The 17,432-nt window shown below is 41.9% G+C and overlaps 1 protein-coding gene across 5 annotated transcripts in view; it reads right to left on the reverse strand.

The window, feature by feature from the left end:
• Positions 1-420: 420 nt before the first annotated feature.
• SOX5 (SRY-box transcription factor 5) overlaps positions 421-17,432 on the reverse strand; it is a 299,360-nt gene continuing 282,348 nt past the window's right edge. For all 5 annotated transcript variants that reach the window (XM_086610564.1, XM_086610561.1, XM_086610565.1 and 2 more), the window contains 4 exons: positions 11,625-11,733; positions 10,567-10,740; positions 4,078-4,294; positions 421-724 (listed from right to left, as the gene is read on the reverse strand). In XM_086610564.1, the coding sequence (XP_086466690.1) occupies positions 421-724; positions 4,078-4,294; positions 10,567-10,740; positions 11,625-11,733 (804 nt within the window). The remainder of the gene's footprint in view (positions 725-4,077; positions 4,295-10,566; positions 10,741-11,624; positions 11,734-17,432) is intronic.

Below are 17,432 nucleotides of genomic sequence, written 5' to 3' on the forward strand. Positions count from 1 at the left end.
CACAAGCCACTTGTTGGCACTGTGTACCTGAGTGAGAATTTCTAGAACATTGTAGAACAAACAGCCATAAAGTTTATTTGAAAAAAAAATAATAATAATAAAAGGTCGACGGGTAAGACTTCAGTGCTTGGGTATAGCAGCTGAATTACTGGCATTATTTTACCCATAGCTTATATCATTCTGTTGTTGTTGTCATCGTTGTCTTTGTTTCCTTTCTTCTGAGCCTTTTTTCTTCTGATGCAGGCTGATGTCTATTAGTCAGCTGATGTCCCAACTAGTTAAGACTAACAGTTAAAGTAACAGTCAGTGTATGAGAAAGTTAATGTGCTTGGCCACTGGCAAGGATAAACCAGATGGGGCTTTATTAATTTTTTCTTTTCTCCTTGAAGTCCTGTAGGTCACGAGACATTTGGACCCTGATCAGTTGGCTTGCCCCGCAATGTGATTTTCACTGTCACTGCCATAGTCCGCATCGGGGTCGTCCTCTTCCTCATCGTATTCATCGTAGATTTCTCCATTGACGTCATCGGTCTGCATCTCTTCCTTGATATGAGGCTCCTCGCCTTTGATGCCGTAAGTGCTCTGGATGACGGGCATCCCGGGCTCCGGGCTGCTGGACACACTCGAGTGCTCGGAGGGCAGATGTGGGGAAGGCATTCCTGCCATGGCAATGGCTCCTGGGTAAACTACGCCCGCGGTGGCAATGGGAATCTGTGCTTGTTGCCTGCCATGGAGACAAAGCAAAAAGGACGTTTGAATACTGGAAGCAGCAAAAGGAGGGCAAGTACAACAGCACTTTGCAAGCCCAAAGCATATGCCCTTGGGCGTGCAGAGGAAGCTCCTGGATGGTCCATGCATGATAACCCTTAGCTCAACACTCCAGAGTCATCAACTGACGCTCTTGAAACCAACATCAAGCCCAATCCAACTTCACTGATAAGGAAACCCCACCTCTGTAAACATCTCTAGCTGTACCTGAACTACACAGCTTCAGTTTGCCTGCCTGCGATGCCAACTTTTTTACTGGGTAAACTGGGTGTCCCATGAGCTGCCAGCCAAAAATAAACATCCTTTCAATCGTGGTCCAACTTAAAAAACATATATTTTGAAAACCTTCCTTTCAAACAATCTAAGCTGCTGGCAGGACTAGACATAAAATTAACACATTGCCAACAGGACGGATGCGGCGAGGGCTAGGTAGTTTGCACAGGAATGGGGAGGTGTTGTAGGAAAGTACCAGTGGATGAGGAGCAAGCAAGGCAGGTCTCTCCAAAGACGCAATGTTTAATCCATGTTCACTCAGAGACCCGGTTGTTACTAGGGAGAGGAACAGTGGGCTTTCGGGGACCAACATGGGTTTATAGGATGATCACTAAGGGCCTCCCACTGGAAGGTGATAGTTTCCACAATGAGCGACACTTGTGAAAAGCAGAACCTTTGAAGGAAGGTGAATAAAATTGGGAAAAGGCAGACTTAAAACGGAAGCATGTATTATTTAAAAATCACTGAAAAGCAGGCAAGCAACATGAGCATTTGAGAAAATCCTCTACAGGATGCCTTTATACGGCGTCTAAGCCTTGGAAACCTGTCTGCTGTAATGAAAGAAGAATTATTCCAGGCCATAGAAATTCCCTTTGCATCAGGAACACTAGCTGTGTTATACCAGTGTTTGTTTCCCTGAGAAGCTTCAGGGTCCCAACAAGCCTAGAGGTTTAAAATTCATGCTCCTTTTGTTTCCTTGCTGCATGAAGTAATTCCATTGCAGTAATACTCTTCAGTACATGCTGCACATTGTAATGTCATCAGCAGTGTGTCCATCTGCACTGAAAAGCCTTGCCACAGGAGACAGGGCAGAGTCTCTTGAGATGAACACTCTTAATTAAGAATGAAACCCTCCCCTGTTCCCCTGCCTGCCTGTGCCCCGGCTGTACAGTAAGCCTCGCACAGTACAGTGATCCTGAAAGACTTTCCTCTGCCAAACAGCTTTACATTTGTTTGGAACTGCTTGCTGCGTTTCCAGATACTTCCTGCCTGCCATTCCAGTGCGGCCGCCCTCCGCACGGACCTTATTTATGTGTTTCTGAAACGACTAGAAGTTGTCTCAGCTGAAGATAGAGCCCTCAAAGTAGGGAGCGGGTCTAATTTGCATTGTGTTCTTAATTCAATAGGAGGGCTTTTGTTTTCTGGAGTCAGCATTTCTGTAACAAGATTCAGCACACTGAAATTGCTTTTAATATTTAACAATACGAACACTTTGCACTTAAATGGTGCTTTTCAGAGTGCTTTTCAAATATTAAATAATTTAAGAATAGTATTTTTCCACTTCTATAGGGTGTCCACTCCAGAGGATCTCAAAGCAGTCCTCAGATACTAATGTATTAGGGCTCTCAGCAGTCCGGTGAGGTGAGCTTCCACCCTGCCATTAAAGATGAGGACACTGAGATAGGGAAGAGCTGCAAAAAATGCCCAGTCCTTGCCATTGCGATGCCTTCAGGCTTTCGGCATGTCCCAGCAGCTACCATAGCCACAGCCCTTGTAAAACCAATCACTTGATGCTCAGGCAGAGGCTGGACTGGTGTTTAGAAGTTTAGCCCTAAGTGATCCACACTGGGTGACGCGGCAGATGGGAACTAGAACCAGGACCACAGGCGCAGCGCCGTGACTGCCAGCACCAAACACTGACCCCGCTGCAGTCATCGGCCGCTTTGTCAGTGGCTTCTATAAACATTTCCTCCCAGGTTCTGTGCTGTAATGCCCCAGTCCAAATTATCTCCAGAAATGTCTTGATTTCAATGTCAGCCTTGTTTGCAAAGCTAAATAATACGCAGAATGTTACAAGGTTAATTTTTTTTCCCATGATGAAGCATGCATGTTAACCAGATAAGCAGTGTTTTGGGGGCTCTGTTGCCACCTATTGCTTTTCCAGAAGGCCCCCCTCCTCTTTTTTTAATCTCTTGATGCCAAACGTTGGCTGTCTTCCCTGTGTTTGTTTCAGTGCTTACCACTGGGATCACTGGACCTGCCAGCGCCACAGGGTTAAGCAGCTCAAATTTCTCTGCTGAGCAGCTTACTATAACAATGCACACTGTAGCTGTTTAAAACACAGTCTGATGACACTTAACAGTTGCTGGACAGATATTCTCTCCTTTATTGCTACTTCTAGCCATTAACTAGAGAGATGTTCAACTCAGTTAATATTAAAACAATTCCAAATTCAGATGAAACAGAACACAAATTCCATTACGTCTGAGAGTCCTTCTTGTTGTTGCTTTTGCTTTTTTTAAGACCACTGTGTAGCTTTTAATTTTCTCAAGTGAATACAGAAATATTGCCGAATATTTGATTACTTCTGATTCTTTTGATCTGCCGTAACCAAAACCAAGGAGTCTTTGCAGAAGGGAAATACATGCTAGTTTTCTAGGCAGACTTTAACCTAATCATATCAAGCTGATCTACTAGCTGTTTATCAGAACCAGTTGTCTTGAAATTTATGCTCAACACAAAGCATTTAGCTTACTATACTGGAAGACACTCCCTAGTATGACAAATTCTGTCACGATGAACAAAGCAGACAACTTCACGCCTGATACGAATTAACTGAGCCAAGTCCATATTCAGGCTCAAGTTCAGTACGTTCAGCAGTCCTTTTGCAGACCACTTGCCACAGATCATACTGAATGCAAACTTGTATTTTTGGATTTTGGATCAAGAGGCACTACCATAGATTCATTCAGATACACTCTCTGAGGCCTTATAACAAAGTAATACTTACAAGGCATTATTAGAAGACTTACATTTCATTGGAAAATCTTAAGCTTATTTTTTTATTTTGCATGATCAGAGCAGAGACAGTTGGCCAAAGCTGTAAGATGAGTATACAGCAGAGCCAACAAAAAAAAATCCCTAACTGCCTAATGTCCTCCTGGAACACATTGTTTTAAAGTGTAAGCTTCATATTCTGTTAGCAATATATAACGTCCTTGCCAATAAAATATAACATTTACCACACCGAATTATTAATTCTCCCTGAAAATTTTTTTTTGCTGAAATGAGTGGTAGTTTTTAAAGGTCCCATACCCAACATTAAAATACTGCCTCATCTCCTGACGTCTGTTGCGCATGATAGCCTTGTACTCGCCAATGCGTAGTTTTTTGCCATCTACAAGGCAGGTACGCTTCGGCCTTGGCTTGTATTTGTAGTCTGGGTATTTCTCCAGGTGCTGTTTGCTGAGTCGGGCCTGCTCCTCATAGTATGGCTGCTTCTCTAGGTTTGTCATAGCTTTCCAGCGAGATCCTGTCACACACACACACACAAAAAAAAAAAGAATGAGAAATGAGATTCTACTCATCCACAAACACTGAAAGGCAGAGAAACAAGTAGGTCACCCAGAACAAGATACCTACGGTCATATTGCTTTGGGCTGGGAATCTGTCAGAGCTTCTAGACAGGGGTCAGGTCTTGTTTGTATTTGTCTGGTAAACCTCTTGGGTATGGCCAAGGGGCAGAAAGAGATGATACCGGAAATTTTGACTCAATATTTTATTGAAACTTATCTACATTATAATGTCTTTCAGGTGGGAAGTAAAACCATCATCTTGATAACGAGCAATCCCTGACGCCCCTTAGACACACAGTCTGCTCTGCTATGTCCCGTCCACTTTCCGTTGTCCATGGGCTTGTTTTCGTCCCCTGTTCTGGAGGAGGCACCACTCCTATCTGCTGTGATCTAGTTGCTGCGCTCCACCACGGCTGGATCGAGGCATAAACGCTGGATATGAACACAACTACAGCTTAGTCTTTCATGAGAAATACCCTTTCTTTCTAGCTTCCGGGTCTGTGAGAAGCAGAATATGAACTGATTGTCAGTGCTATGCTGCAAGGTACAGGAGCCTGCAAAGACCCTGAAGCAATGCCTCTAAAAGCTATAAACTATTCCATATGCCTCAGTGGGGGTTTAACTCCAAGACCAAGTCCTGATGAACATTGCCAGCTCCAACTTAAAGAATTTAGTATGTGTCACGAAGGGAAGAGCACTGGGACACTGGCACACCTCTCCACGGAGCCGCACTCGTGAAGTTTGTTTTCAAATACCTCCTGAAATTTATAAACTAATATTTGTTAAAGGACATAATATGGGAGCAGAAAGTAAAATTTCTTGAATCAGTTATCCTATTTTATTTTTTCCGTGAACTGTAGAAGTGCTTCAGGGTAAGATACATTTCAAATAACAGAAATGGTCCAAGCTGTGAAACATGTGGCCTAGAGGAAAACTTTATTGGAAAATAGTCAATTTTCCCATTGGAAAAAAAGTTCGAACAGTTTCTCAATTTAATGGGTTCATAATGTCATATGTCATACTTGACTTCCTCTTGTTCTTAATTTTTTATGGTTACTCATACTGTACTTAGCTCATGCTATTACTCAGGCTGGTCTTAGCTCACTGTGCCCCTAAGACCCGCAATATAGAGAGCACAGTTATCCCTTCCCAGGAAAGAAAACAGTTTTGATCCCTCTAGAAAGGCCCCTTCTGATTACTGACACCATTTTCCCCATTGCTCTTTGAATCTTTATTCCAAACTGCAGTTTTGCCTTCTGGAGGGAAGGGCTAACAGGCTGGTACCTCCTGACCTCACACCTAGAGATAATTGATTTGTAAATAATGTCTTTGCTCTGGAGAGGAGCAACGGACATCCCTGTCTTTGCTAACATCACCTTGGAGTCAAAAATAATAGTTTTTCATGATGTTTACCACATGTAACATGCAGAGACCCTCCAGCTAGCTCTGGAATGGGAAACAGTTCAATTACATTGTCATTAGCTTAGGCGCAGCACCGTGTTAGTGTGACTGGATGGTTTCTAGGATTTGGACTAAAACTCCTGCACGGCACTTTGTATGCCATATGGAGGTACTATCTGTTTATGAGGATCCGTGGCAGGTCTCTGAGTTACACAGGGCAGACAAACTCGGTGGCCAGAATCCTGGTCAGCAGCTTTGTCTCCAGCAGAGAAATTATTCCAAGCTTTCTCTGGCAAAGCAAGCAGCTAGAAAAAGTGACACTGACTTTGCACACACAGTACCTCCTAGATTTTGGGCTAAATAACACAGTGATAAACATGTGGAGACTGCCAAAACCCTTAACACCTACTAATGCTGCGTAAGACAAAAACATAGATAGGGACTGTGTTGAATGATGTTCAGAACTCAGGGTAAAGCATGTGAGCTCTACTGGAAGATGCCCAGAGGCAGGTCTACTTTCAAATTCTACCTCATAGACACTGGCACACTGACATTTTAGCATATGAAGAAAATCATAAGAGTTAGTGTAGATGCAGAGTCCTCTAATCACAGACCTGCTGTAGTCCCAGTAGCTTAGAAAAACAGCCCCAGCCCCATTTCCTGCTGATGAATCAGTTTTTATTTATGAATAATAAAGTTGAAAACCTCAGTCTTTAAACAAATCTTGAAATTTGCTTTACATGCTGTGAGAGGACCTGCAATGTAGGAACTCAGATATATTCTGAGACCAATGGACAGACAGAAAGGTAGAAATTAAAATCAGTTGTTGCAAAATTGCCATGAAAATGTTGTATCCCAGCACAATTTCTCTTTTGCTGTGCTAGCTCACTTACTCCAATCCTACAGTCAGATCTGGGCAGGCAGATTCCTACCCCTTCATGTGAAAAGATCTCTAAATAGTGAGTGAATTTAGGCAAACACGTAAATCTTTGAAAGATCAGGGCGGGCCATAAAACCTGAAAATTTGATGCATAATATTTGTACATGCAGTTACACATACAATATTTATACATAAATGTCATTTGTTATGTTTTTCCTTCCTAAGCTGCAAACTCAATACAACAAAAATCCTGGCAGTCTCACCTCTCTTCCTAGCAAATTTTTAATAGCTGCCTTCTGCAATGATACTATGACTTTACCGCTTTCACAAAATATACTAAATATAATTTACTAGTATGTTGTGAAGTATTGTAAACAATTAAACAAACAATCCTGTCAAAATAAATCTCGAAAAAGGGTACATTTTGTGATGATAAACCTTTGTATTTTACATTTTATCTTTTTCACTTATTTTCTTTCTGATATACAAAGTCCAGCCAGCTCTCTGATTGGTCTTCATCTGAAATTTTGAAAAGTTTGAAGAATATATAACTCTCACCTTTGAGTTTGCACCCACAGGCAAACTAAGCTATGAATGAGTATCGTCAATCAGCATACTAAAATTGGTTAAAAATACCTTGTGTTTGGTCAAAATACATTTGTAATAGCTTTATCTGCCATCGTTTTACATGTTTATAAAGATACACAGGCAGGCATGGGTACCTGTGCAGAGTGCCACTCCAAGCTCAAACAAGGTGCGATTAAAGAATCTTGAAAAATCATTCTTTTTAAGGGAAGATTTACACTCTTGGGTGAGCTTTCTGTTCACCATCTGTGTTAGAAAGCTTTGAGTGGGTCAAGTATGCAAGGCATTTCTCCTTGACTATGAAAACAAGAACCCATTCCCCTCCCTGGATGCATCCATAACGACAAGCAGGATTGTCACACCATTCTCCCTGATCCGGCGGCTGAAGCATTTAGAAAATAAATGAGAAAATTCTCAGACTTTGTGAACCCACACATGGCTCCTGCCCCAAAGTGAGCTGGGGCAGTTAGAGCTAAGCCCACAGAAGGACTGTGAACACGGCTGTAGGGGCCACATGTTTGAGCCCAGGGCAGAAAAGAGATGTCCTCACGTGTGCCCCGGCACTTGTGCTCGGGCACGCACGCACGTGGCCCAGGTGGGGTTGGGACCTCTGCTTACCACCCATTTAAAGCCAAGTTTCTCAAACAAGAATTTTCAGCTGTTTGTAACACTGCCTAACTTTTAGTCTGTTAGACTGACATTTTTCAATCTAAGTATCTGAATCAGGCTGATTTTACCTTTAAAAAAATACCCTCTCACACACCAACACGTGTATTACATATGTGTATAGGTTTATATTCACACTTACGCATCCACAAGAGAATTTCTGAAGGTAGTATCTAACCTCATCTTTTCTTAATCTCTTTATGTAGATTTCTCAGTGCAATTAATTAAAATATTTACAGAAATATCTAAACAATGCATTATTAAATTGATAGGGTCCAGCAGACCCATTTTAGCAGTTTTTTAACATTTACTAAAAAAAAAATCATTACCCACAAGTTTAAGTTGCAATGAACAGATGGATGACAAACGTATGCACAGATGAATTTAGTGACAAATCCATGTATCTAATTTTTATGCTCAAAACATAATACCACAGTGTCAAACATAATCCCTAGAGAATTATAGTGCTGGGAAGGGCACCTCCTCTCATTTTATTGCAAAAATGACCCCTGATCGGTGACGACTCCATCTAAGTCAGTCCCTGTGACAACGAGCTCTCTGACCTCAATGTATAGCAGTGCTGCTACAAAACTGGTAGAAAAAATTGTGGCTTTCTAATAAAGAGGCCCTAATACCTGGCTGAACTGTAAGCTTCTAGTTGCTCACCCTACACCAGTTAACAGAGAGCTCCCTGCTGACTTCAAAAGACTGCCCTTTTGCAATTGAGGGAAGACCTTTGTAACGTTTCTGTCAAGAAAGAAGACGTCAGGACATCCCTCTCCATTGCATAGGTGGAATAAAAAAATTAAATGCGATGCCGGAAAGAAGTAGAAACATCATCTCTTACTGCTTCAGACCTTGCTTTTCCCCATATCTGGCAGCAAAACAGAAAGAGTTTGGAGTCAGCTATACTGTCTGTCACCTCAACAGGATCTGTAATGAATTTGCACATTTTACTCCAACTACTGTATATCTAATCAGAAAAAGATGTCCCCATATCTCCCTGATCTAGCGCCAAATAGTAAAAGGTGATTCCTTATGTTAACAATTTCAGCAGAATGGCTTATTAAAACCAGATTTTAGGGTATTATAAAATGCTTAGAAGCCCTTTAAAATGTCAACCAGGATCCCCAGAGACTGCGTAAAATGTCAGCCCAGCTCAAGCGCCTGTTTTAAGCAGAATGAATTAGCAGCGTGCTGTCGGAGGTTGTTATCCAAAACAATCAGTTAAGAGGGAAAACATCAAGCTCTCTTTGTACTTTCTGTATGAAAAGGGCCATTCAGAATGATCTTGTAGATTTCTGAAGCTGATTATTTAAAAACAGGTTTAACCAGGTCTACTCTCAATTTAGAAACAGACCAAAACTATTACTGCCCTGTCCTCAGTCTAATCACATCATACACCTCTGACCAGTATAATCCCTTTTAACTAGTATAAGGTTATTTTATATATACATCAACATAACCAATTTAGCCTTCTAATCCTGTTCCCATAACTAATCTAATCATCTCGTACCACCCTTTTAATCATGGGTTAATATCGTCACATCTGCCATCCACAGTCAATACATTCTGCCTCTCCGACCAATTTATCTCACTTCCACTTGCCCCCTGCTAACTTTTCATAATATTCCTCTAATCAAGCTACACTTCAAACCCTGACCAGTCTAAGCTCAGCATATTTACCAGCCCTGCAGCTGGTTAATGCTGTCATTACAACTGTGCTACATCTCTCGAGTTGTCTGCAAAACCAATGAGACTTGCAGAGCAGACCAGGTAAACATGTTCCCTGCTTAAGCTTTTATCCACTGGCCTGAGGGACGTTTAGGTCCTGTAACACAGTCTTTATCAGTAAAAACGGAATATTTCCGATTTGGTCACAGATTTTTTTTTTTTTTTCTGCAGAAGACTAATTCATTTGCCTCAGAGATTCTCATTATTCACCGTCTGTATGATTCAGTGTGTCACAGAGGAATAACTTAAGACAGAACGTGGTCCAGGGAATTTGAGTAAGTAGTGAAAAGCTGGAAGACTATGGCATGAAATTCAGTAGACGATGTTCATGACAGATATTGCTCGGGATGTGAAGAGGAGAGGATATAGAAATTAGTTCTGATGTTTCTTTTTTGATTTCAGGATTCTTTTCAGAATATTTAGAATAAAAGCAGCTCGTGATAGAGATCACATACTAAAAGGAAATTTAATATAACAGGAAGATAATAAAAATCCTTTGAAACTGTCAGCGTATAAAATAAAAGGATGTATTTCAGGATCTCTTCCCTATGGCCATTGACTTGAACAGAAAGTGCCATGCCGCAAATCAAACACTGTGGTGTGCTACCCCATAGAATCCAGTTAGATGAAATATGTGGGCAAATAAACGATAGCAGTCGCTTTGTGCTTGTTCAACAGTCTAATGAAATGAACCTCTTTGTCTATTCAGTTCATGTTTTCGCACCAAAACCAACACCACCATCTCAGCAATTACAAAGACACGAGAACATTTCAGGTTATGGTTAATGCATACCGCTGGGCAGCACAGTGGAAGCTCCTATGCCTCCTGTCCTTGGTGCAGTCATTAAGTAGCAAAATAGACGTTCTAGAGATGGTAATTCTCTTGTGCCAGGTGCTCAGCTCTACTCAGTCAAAAGTTTTTTGAGTTTTGGTACTGAAAGAACAGTGCTCCATTACTCTTACCTAGTATCTTGCTGATATTGGAGTTGTGCATGTCAGGGAAGGCTTGAAGGATCTTCCTCCGTTCGTCTTTAGCCCACACCATGAATGCATTCATTGGGCGCTTGATATGGGGCTCATTGCTACCACGTCCTCTGGATTCCCGATAAATTCTAGACTCGGAAACTCCTGCACTTCCTAAAAAGAAAGAGAAAAACATTCCCAGCTTACGTTTCATAATGCAGCTTCCTCTGCCATCAGTAACCTATGTCAGGAGGTTAACAGTATTTCTTCTTTTCACTTGAAGCAGTAGGAAACACCATATACTGTATATTGTCTAGTTTTTAGTTGTTCTAATGATTCAATACCACGCAGTATCGACTTGATGAAGAGTTCCAATTGTTTTTTTCAATACAAAGCATTAAACAGCTTTTCTAAAACATCTTTTATTACTTAACAATGTAAATCCAACACTTATCAATGTAGATTTTCTTTTTACTCTCTTCCTTTCTTGCTTACAGAACACTGGTCATATTATGTTACCTATCTTCTACCTTTTTTGTGATGGGAAGGGGGCGATACATAGCAAAATCAGGCATTTCTGCTCTTAAGCAAGTCTCTGACTAGCAAATGAACATTTACACATCTGCCTGGTTTTGTGCCTACCTCTGTGTAACAACATAAGCAACAGCAGAGAAAGAAACGAATGTTACGCTTGCTTCATCCAACCAAGAAATTTCCTACAGATGCAGAGTGTGCATCTTCTATGGAACAATCAGGTCTATAATTCATGGACTCACCGTTTGATCTCATTTATCCCACATCTATTTTCCTCCTTTATTCCCTTTCACCATCAGAAATACATTCTTGGTCCAGTCTTGAGAAGCGCAGTGTACAAAAGAGGTGGCTAAAAATCACCTCCAGACTTAGAACACCACATGATGAATCATTTTTTCCTGCCTTGTTTCATAGCCACTTATTGCTAACCTCTCTTAGACCTCCAAAACACTTGGGATTCTCCTTCAGATCCTGTTGACACGTACACACAAACCTGGAAATAAGGATAAGCCGTTTGTACTGACCATCAGAATCCCCACTCATGTTGAAATCCATCATTGCGTGGCTAAACTTCCCGTCTTCACTCTGTTTTACTGCCAGTTGCTGAGTCAGGGTCTCCAGTGTTGTTTTGTCCTATGTGGGCAAGATGATGAGATTTAGATCAGGAAAATAATTAAACATCGTAACTGCAAAGTTCATATGTAATGTAGAAGGTTGATAGGGAAGCTGGATAACAATTCATTCACAACAGTTTACTGAGCCAGGTACTTAAGAGTACATAGTAATATTTTTTCTGGATGGATTTGGTTGCAGACTCTACCAAGTTCTTTTCAAAACGCGCTTACTAGCTAGTGATGAGCAAACCTCATAGTGTTGACAAATGGGTTTAGTCAGGCATGATAAATTTGGCTGCACATCTGAAGAATACTTCAACTCTCTATGTTCCTGGGACTGCAAAGCTGGACTGGAAGTTTAGATGATACACGCTCTTTTGCAATGTATTTATTGTTTTACTCTATTTCCAGCATGCAATCAAAGTGCGGACACACGGGTGAGTTTGCCCTTTTCTTTTTTAAAAGGCAGCGTTTCAGGAAGCAGCCCATAGGGGAAACCTCCCCCTCTGTGGTTCAAACTTATTCAGACCTTGGGAAAGGGTCAGCCTGATTTAAGCATGATACTTGGGCAGCAGTTTGTGTTCTTGTCCAGACTGTTTTGCCCAACCCTACTAACACGCCGTCCGTCATTCATCTAGTCAGAACTATCTGTGAACCCGGGATTGCAACAGGCTAGTGCGTGCTGCCAATTAATCTGTCAGGCTGCAGCGGGGTCTAAAGACATTGCCAGAACAACATGCCAGGGCCATCAATTCCAATGTTCTCTTCAAAACACCTCGCTTCTCCCTGAATTGTTTGACTTTACAAATACAAAGGTGTTCCATTTTCCAACTGTTTTTGTTTTCCCAATGAATTTTACTCATAAACATTCTATCTTCCTGACAATCATATGTTTAAAAATAAATCTTTCAGGAAAGCAATACTAACATCTCAAAATGTTAGGCACTATGCCTTTTGCAAAGCTAAGAAAATGACATGATATGGAATGATAATAAAGTGGCTCCAGTCGAAAAAATTCTTTTGAGCTTCTTCCTGAAAGAAAGATTGCTGTTTTGTTGCTCTACTCTGCTCCTGATGACTGTAAAACATCAACAAACTAAAAAAACTTTCCAATTTCACATGGCAACCGGAGACTTTACAACTATTCCATGTAGCCTAATAATGTCACTGGGTTGTGTTATAGAAGAAAACAGAAAAGAGAACAATATGAATACAGAAACGCTTCCCGCAATGTGATGTCCCTGCATCTGCAATTCAAAGAACAGTTCAAATTCGTGTAAGTCCTTTCACAAAGATTTTCTTGAGAGAGTTAGAAAGGAGGCTAATCTGCTCAACTTAATATGCTCGCACAGTTTAGGGAACATGAGGTTAACTTGCTTTCTCCTCACGTTCATTTTCATTGTGGATCCCTCCCGCACTCCTGGTGCTCTGTCTACAAGCAGACACATCACCACCAAAAGCGTGCGAGATGAGTTATCCTCTTGGTTTTTGCAGGAAAAGCTCATGCAGCAGTCAGCCTATCACAGGCAAAAGGGTTTCTGTAACGTTTCCAGGCACAGCAGATCCAGAAAGCTCGGAGAAGCTTTGAATAAGCACCTGAACTATTAAGGCATTTGGCTTTAGTGAACTCTTTGATCTACTAGTTTTAACTCAGCTCTCATTTCCAAAGCAGCCCATCAGCAGACAGAAATTCAGGAGGAAGCTGACTTTGTGTTTCTTCCAAATGGATCTAAGCTATGTAATGGAAGTCAACAGTTTTTGCTCAAAAAAAATCTATTTACCGTCAACGTCATCACAATAAGAGTTCAAAAATTTTTGTCAGAAATCATTTAAAAATACTGCCTCCAACCTGAAATATAAAAGAACATCTCCTCTTGTCGGGTATATCACGGGGGAGGGGAGTTATTCTGTCGCGGACTTTTCTTGAATCATGTATAAACCTCTTAGAGAAACAGAGCAGAGGGCGCAAAGGGCACAGGCTTAACAGCTTCTTCTTTATGCAGTAAACGTGGCTGCTGAAGTCAGAGGCAGTTACATTCGGAGCCACACTGCTGACATGATCTGACAGAGTCTTAAGGGCAGCAAATACTCCGGCACGCTGTCTGCAAGGTACACACCGGGCACGGCTCGTTTATGAGAGCCGGACTTAACAAGCCTACAGATGCTCTGCTGCCATCCATCCTGGGCAAAGTGTTGTGTTTTGAGGTACGGTCGCATCAGATGAAGTGAGAGAGCGCAGGTGTGATGGAAGAGGGGCTGCGATGCAGTGCCAGGGGAGCGCTGAGCTCCGGGCCGTGCCGCTCAGCCCCAGTGCGTGGAGGTGGCCCTCCAGACAGCCCAAACACGGGGCAGCGGGGAGACGGCTCTTTCAACACGGTGACAATTTACTCCGTGCTACTGAAATATAGAGGATGACACTGTAATTCCATCAGGAATGATGGGGCAGCAGTTAAAAAGAACTTCTGCACTGGGTTGCTCTTGAAATAGAGGACGTCAAAACAGCCAGCTGTACTTTTCGGTGTTAATGTTTGGAAATGTTTAAGTTCAAAAAATACTTGGGCAAGAGTAAGTCTAATGCCTGCTCATTGCTAAGCCTCGGCAACAGCATTTGGAGAGCAGAAAGAGATTGGAGACAGCCTGGCAGGATGCAAAAGCCTCACCATATGTAAGCAGCGTTTCCATTTCCTGTCCTACGCTCTTCCCATTAAACACATGAAGCTGATCTTCCTCAATCCTGATGTACAGAAATACTTTTAAAATTGCAAAACATTCGAACGGGGCTAAGCAGCACTCCCGTGTTGTTTTGCCTGAAAGCATTCAGTTGATGGCTCACTGCTTTCCGTTTGACAGAAGCATTTCTCTATCTTTCCTACAGAGTCTTTCAGTTGATGAGAAGTGTTTATGGAAGCTTCAAAGAAAAAAAAAAAAAACTTTTGTCCCCTGACCCCAAATAAACTGGCAATCTCCTGACACTGCTAGCCCAGCCTCCTCTCACAAAACCTATTTAAAGACTTCAGACAGGAGATCCACAGAGGTTTCAAGTTTATACAAAAAAAAAGGATCTATTTATCATCATTATCTTAATTCAATAGCAAATTCCAGATTCCTAAAACTGCCACTACTCTGCAGTGTCGGACTAGCTGTGTACACATTGGCCAGCTGCGGTACCACCCGGCGATAACAGGTGAACTCCGTGCATGTTGGGTTCAGCAGCACACTAATAAAGCAGTTGTGATAAACCACCAGAATTCAGGAGGCAGTGGCACATTCCTGCACACTATGCTGGACTATGCCTGAAATGTATCATCGTATCAAGCTCTACATCCAATTGTCTTGCTGGGCAGAGAAAAAATGTGGAAGAGAGTTCAGCTGATGAAATCGTACATGCTTTCAGGTTTTTAAAGCTGTAAGAAAATAACCAGAGTGATAATCCCATCATTTCAGTTTTGCCCCACACCTCAAAGGTATGAAATGCTATTCATCTTATGGGCAACACATGAGTGGCACCAACTACAGCTTCGAACCAATACTGCTGGGAAGAACAGGCAAGGCTGGTCCAAACCCAGGGCAGCGGTGCGAAGAATTGCTTGTGAGACCTGCTAAAAATCGGACAGCACAAAGCAGCGAGAACAAACGGTACAGAACGCTTCTGCTCTTGCAGGAGAGGAAACATAGGGATCTCTTGCTAAAGATTAAGTGATTCTTTTTCTTCTAACTTTCTGAATTTTGGATCAGGCCCCAAAAGGCTGAAATACATTTTATAAATATCTTTTTCCTCTATGAAGAACTTCAGCAGAGGTTGGGAAAAACTATCTCAACGGTCATTTCTATTGGATTGTAGGACTCTCTGTAGGGGCAGCAGGAGCTCTGTTGTCTGGATCATTTAAAATAGTCATGGGCAAATACAGAAGATACTACTGTAGAGAGCAATCAATCTCACAATAGCCCAATTGTTCGAATATGACCAGAGAGGTTTCATCAATATCCAGAACATGATGAGAAGTTTCTAAAACTTTATTAATCAAAGAAAGTAACCTGCTGGAGAAGACTGATTTGCACCACAGCTCCTAGCAATGGTCTAATAATATTAAAAAGAACAATGAAAAACACATACACACATGGAATGTGTCATGTAGAAAAAAAATATATAAAAAATGACTAAGCACCGCAAGTCAGACTCAGTTTTGTGGTCAGCTGCAAAAGTTACTTGGCTCTCTGTCATGGATAGCTGTCATAGTTTAACAAAACATTGATCTAAAAATGACAAGAACTTGGTTTCAGTCTCTTTCATAGAAGAAACATAAAACAAGAAGAGTCAAAACATATGTAGAACAGCCTGATAATGTTTGCCAGAACTCCTCCCACTACTACAGAAACGTGAAGCAAAACCTTGGAAGGTCTGAGAAACAAAGACATTCTGATGTATTTGCCTACTCTCCTCTGACCTCGCTACTCCCGTCTCGTGCTGGATCGGGGCACCAAGGTTCAGGGTGCACCTGAGACCATGCACACGCCTCCCCTCCCAAAGGACTCCACAGTTCTTCCAGAACACTGTGAACGCTGGGCATATGGCAACGGATCCCTCCTCCCCTGCTGGAGATCTCCTCTTGGCTGGGGTATTTGGCAAACGCTGACAGCACTCTGAACTCCGTTAGAACTGTATTTTGGCAAGAGCTGTTTTTCCGATTTCATAATTCAAGGTTAGCAGTTTTACTGAAGCAGTCCACTCTTCGCTTTCGACTTCCCTAACCCTATTTCCCCCGATATGAATATTTTTCCTCGCAGTCTGATGCCTGCAGAGATATAGCCAGAGGAGGAGAGTTCAGGCACATCTCTTCGCATTCCTGCTTTTCTTATTCCAAGTGAACTGAAAAAAATGCGTTTGGAGAGTAGCTGGAGAGAGCCAAACACGGTTACATACGGACTGCAAGGAGAAACTCGTTCACCAGTTCTTGCACCTGAGAATCACAAATACGTTGATGGACAGAGCGCCTGCTACCTCTGTTCCCTTCAGTGTCAATACATAAAAAGAAACAGATGGTTGCCTGTTATTGTCCTTTTTGGTGTCCCTTTTCCTCCCTCCCTCTCCCAGTGCAGTTTGCCCAGCTATTTACCATCCTGTTCCGTGAGAAAAATTCCCCCATCTAAACTCTAAAGGTGGTATTTTCAAATAGGTTGAGTTTCCATAAGCTCATTTTTATCTTAGACTGTTGAGCAGGGCCTGCGACACCATCTAATGTGGTTTGCAGTGCTGAGGCAGAAGTCTTCTCTCAGTGAGCCCCAGTGAATATCAACTGTTCAGACACGTACTTTGGTCAATACGCACCAAAACTTGAAGCACTAGACAGATTAGCTGCTAGACTATGATCCCACAATAAAAGTTCACTTCTGTTTATGACAGAAAAACATCTTTATCAGACACACTGGTGGTGCCAGGTGTTATCCATTCAACTTTATTGTATTTTCCTCAGCTCTCCAAAAAGGTGAAGAGTCTTATCCTATATCTGACATGAGTAAAGATTTTCTAAAAGTAATCTTTCTGTGCAGTTCCTCTGCCTCTTGCAATAATAAACATCAGAATAGCTTGTGTTATAAAATCTGCATCCACAGCCTTTCAAAATGTGGAAAACATGAGGTAGGTAGGCATTACGGATGACAGAGAGCTGGAAGAACTTAGAGGAACCACTGGCAGCAGTGAGAGGTGTGCCCAGAGGTTTG

Source organism: Tauraco erythrolophus, chromosome 4, assembly GCF_009769465.1.
Source record: "Tauraco erythrolophus isolate bTauEry1 chromosome 4, bTauEry1.pri, whole genome shotgun sequence".
NCBI classification, from domain to species: domain Eukaryota; kingdom Metazoa; phylum Chordata; class Aves; order Musophagiformes; family Musophagidae; genus Tauraco; species Tauraco erythrolophus.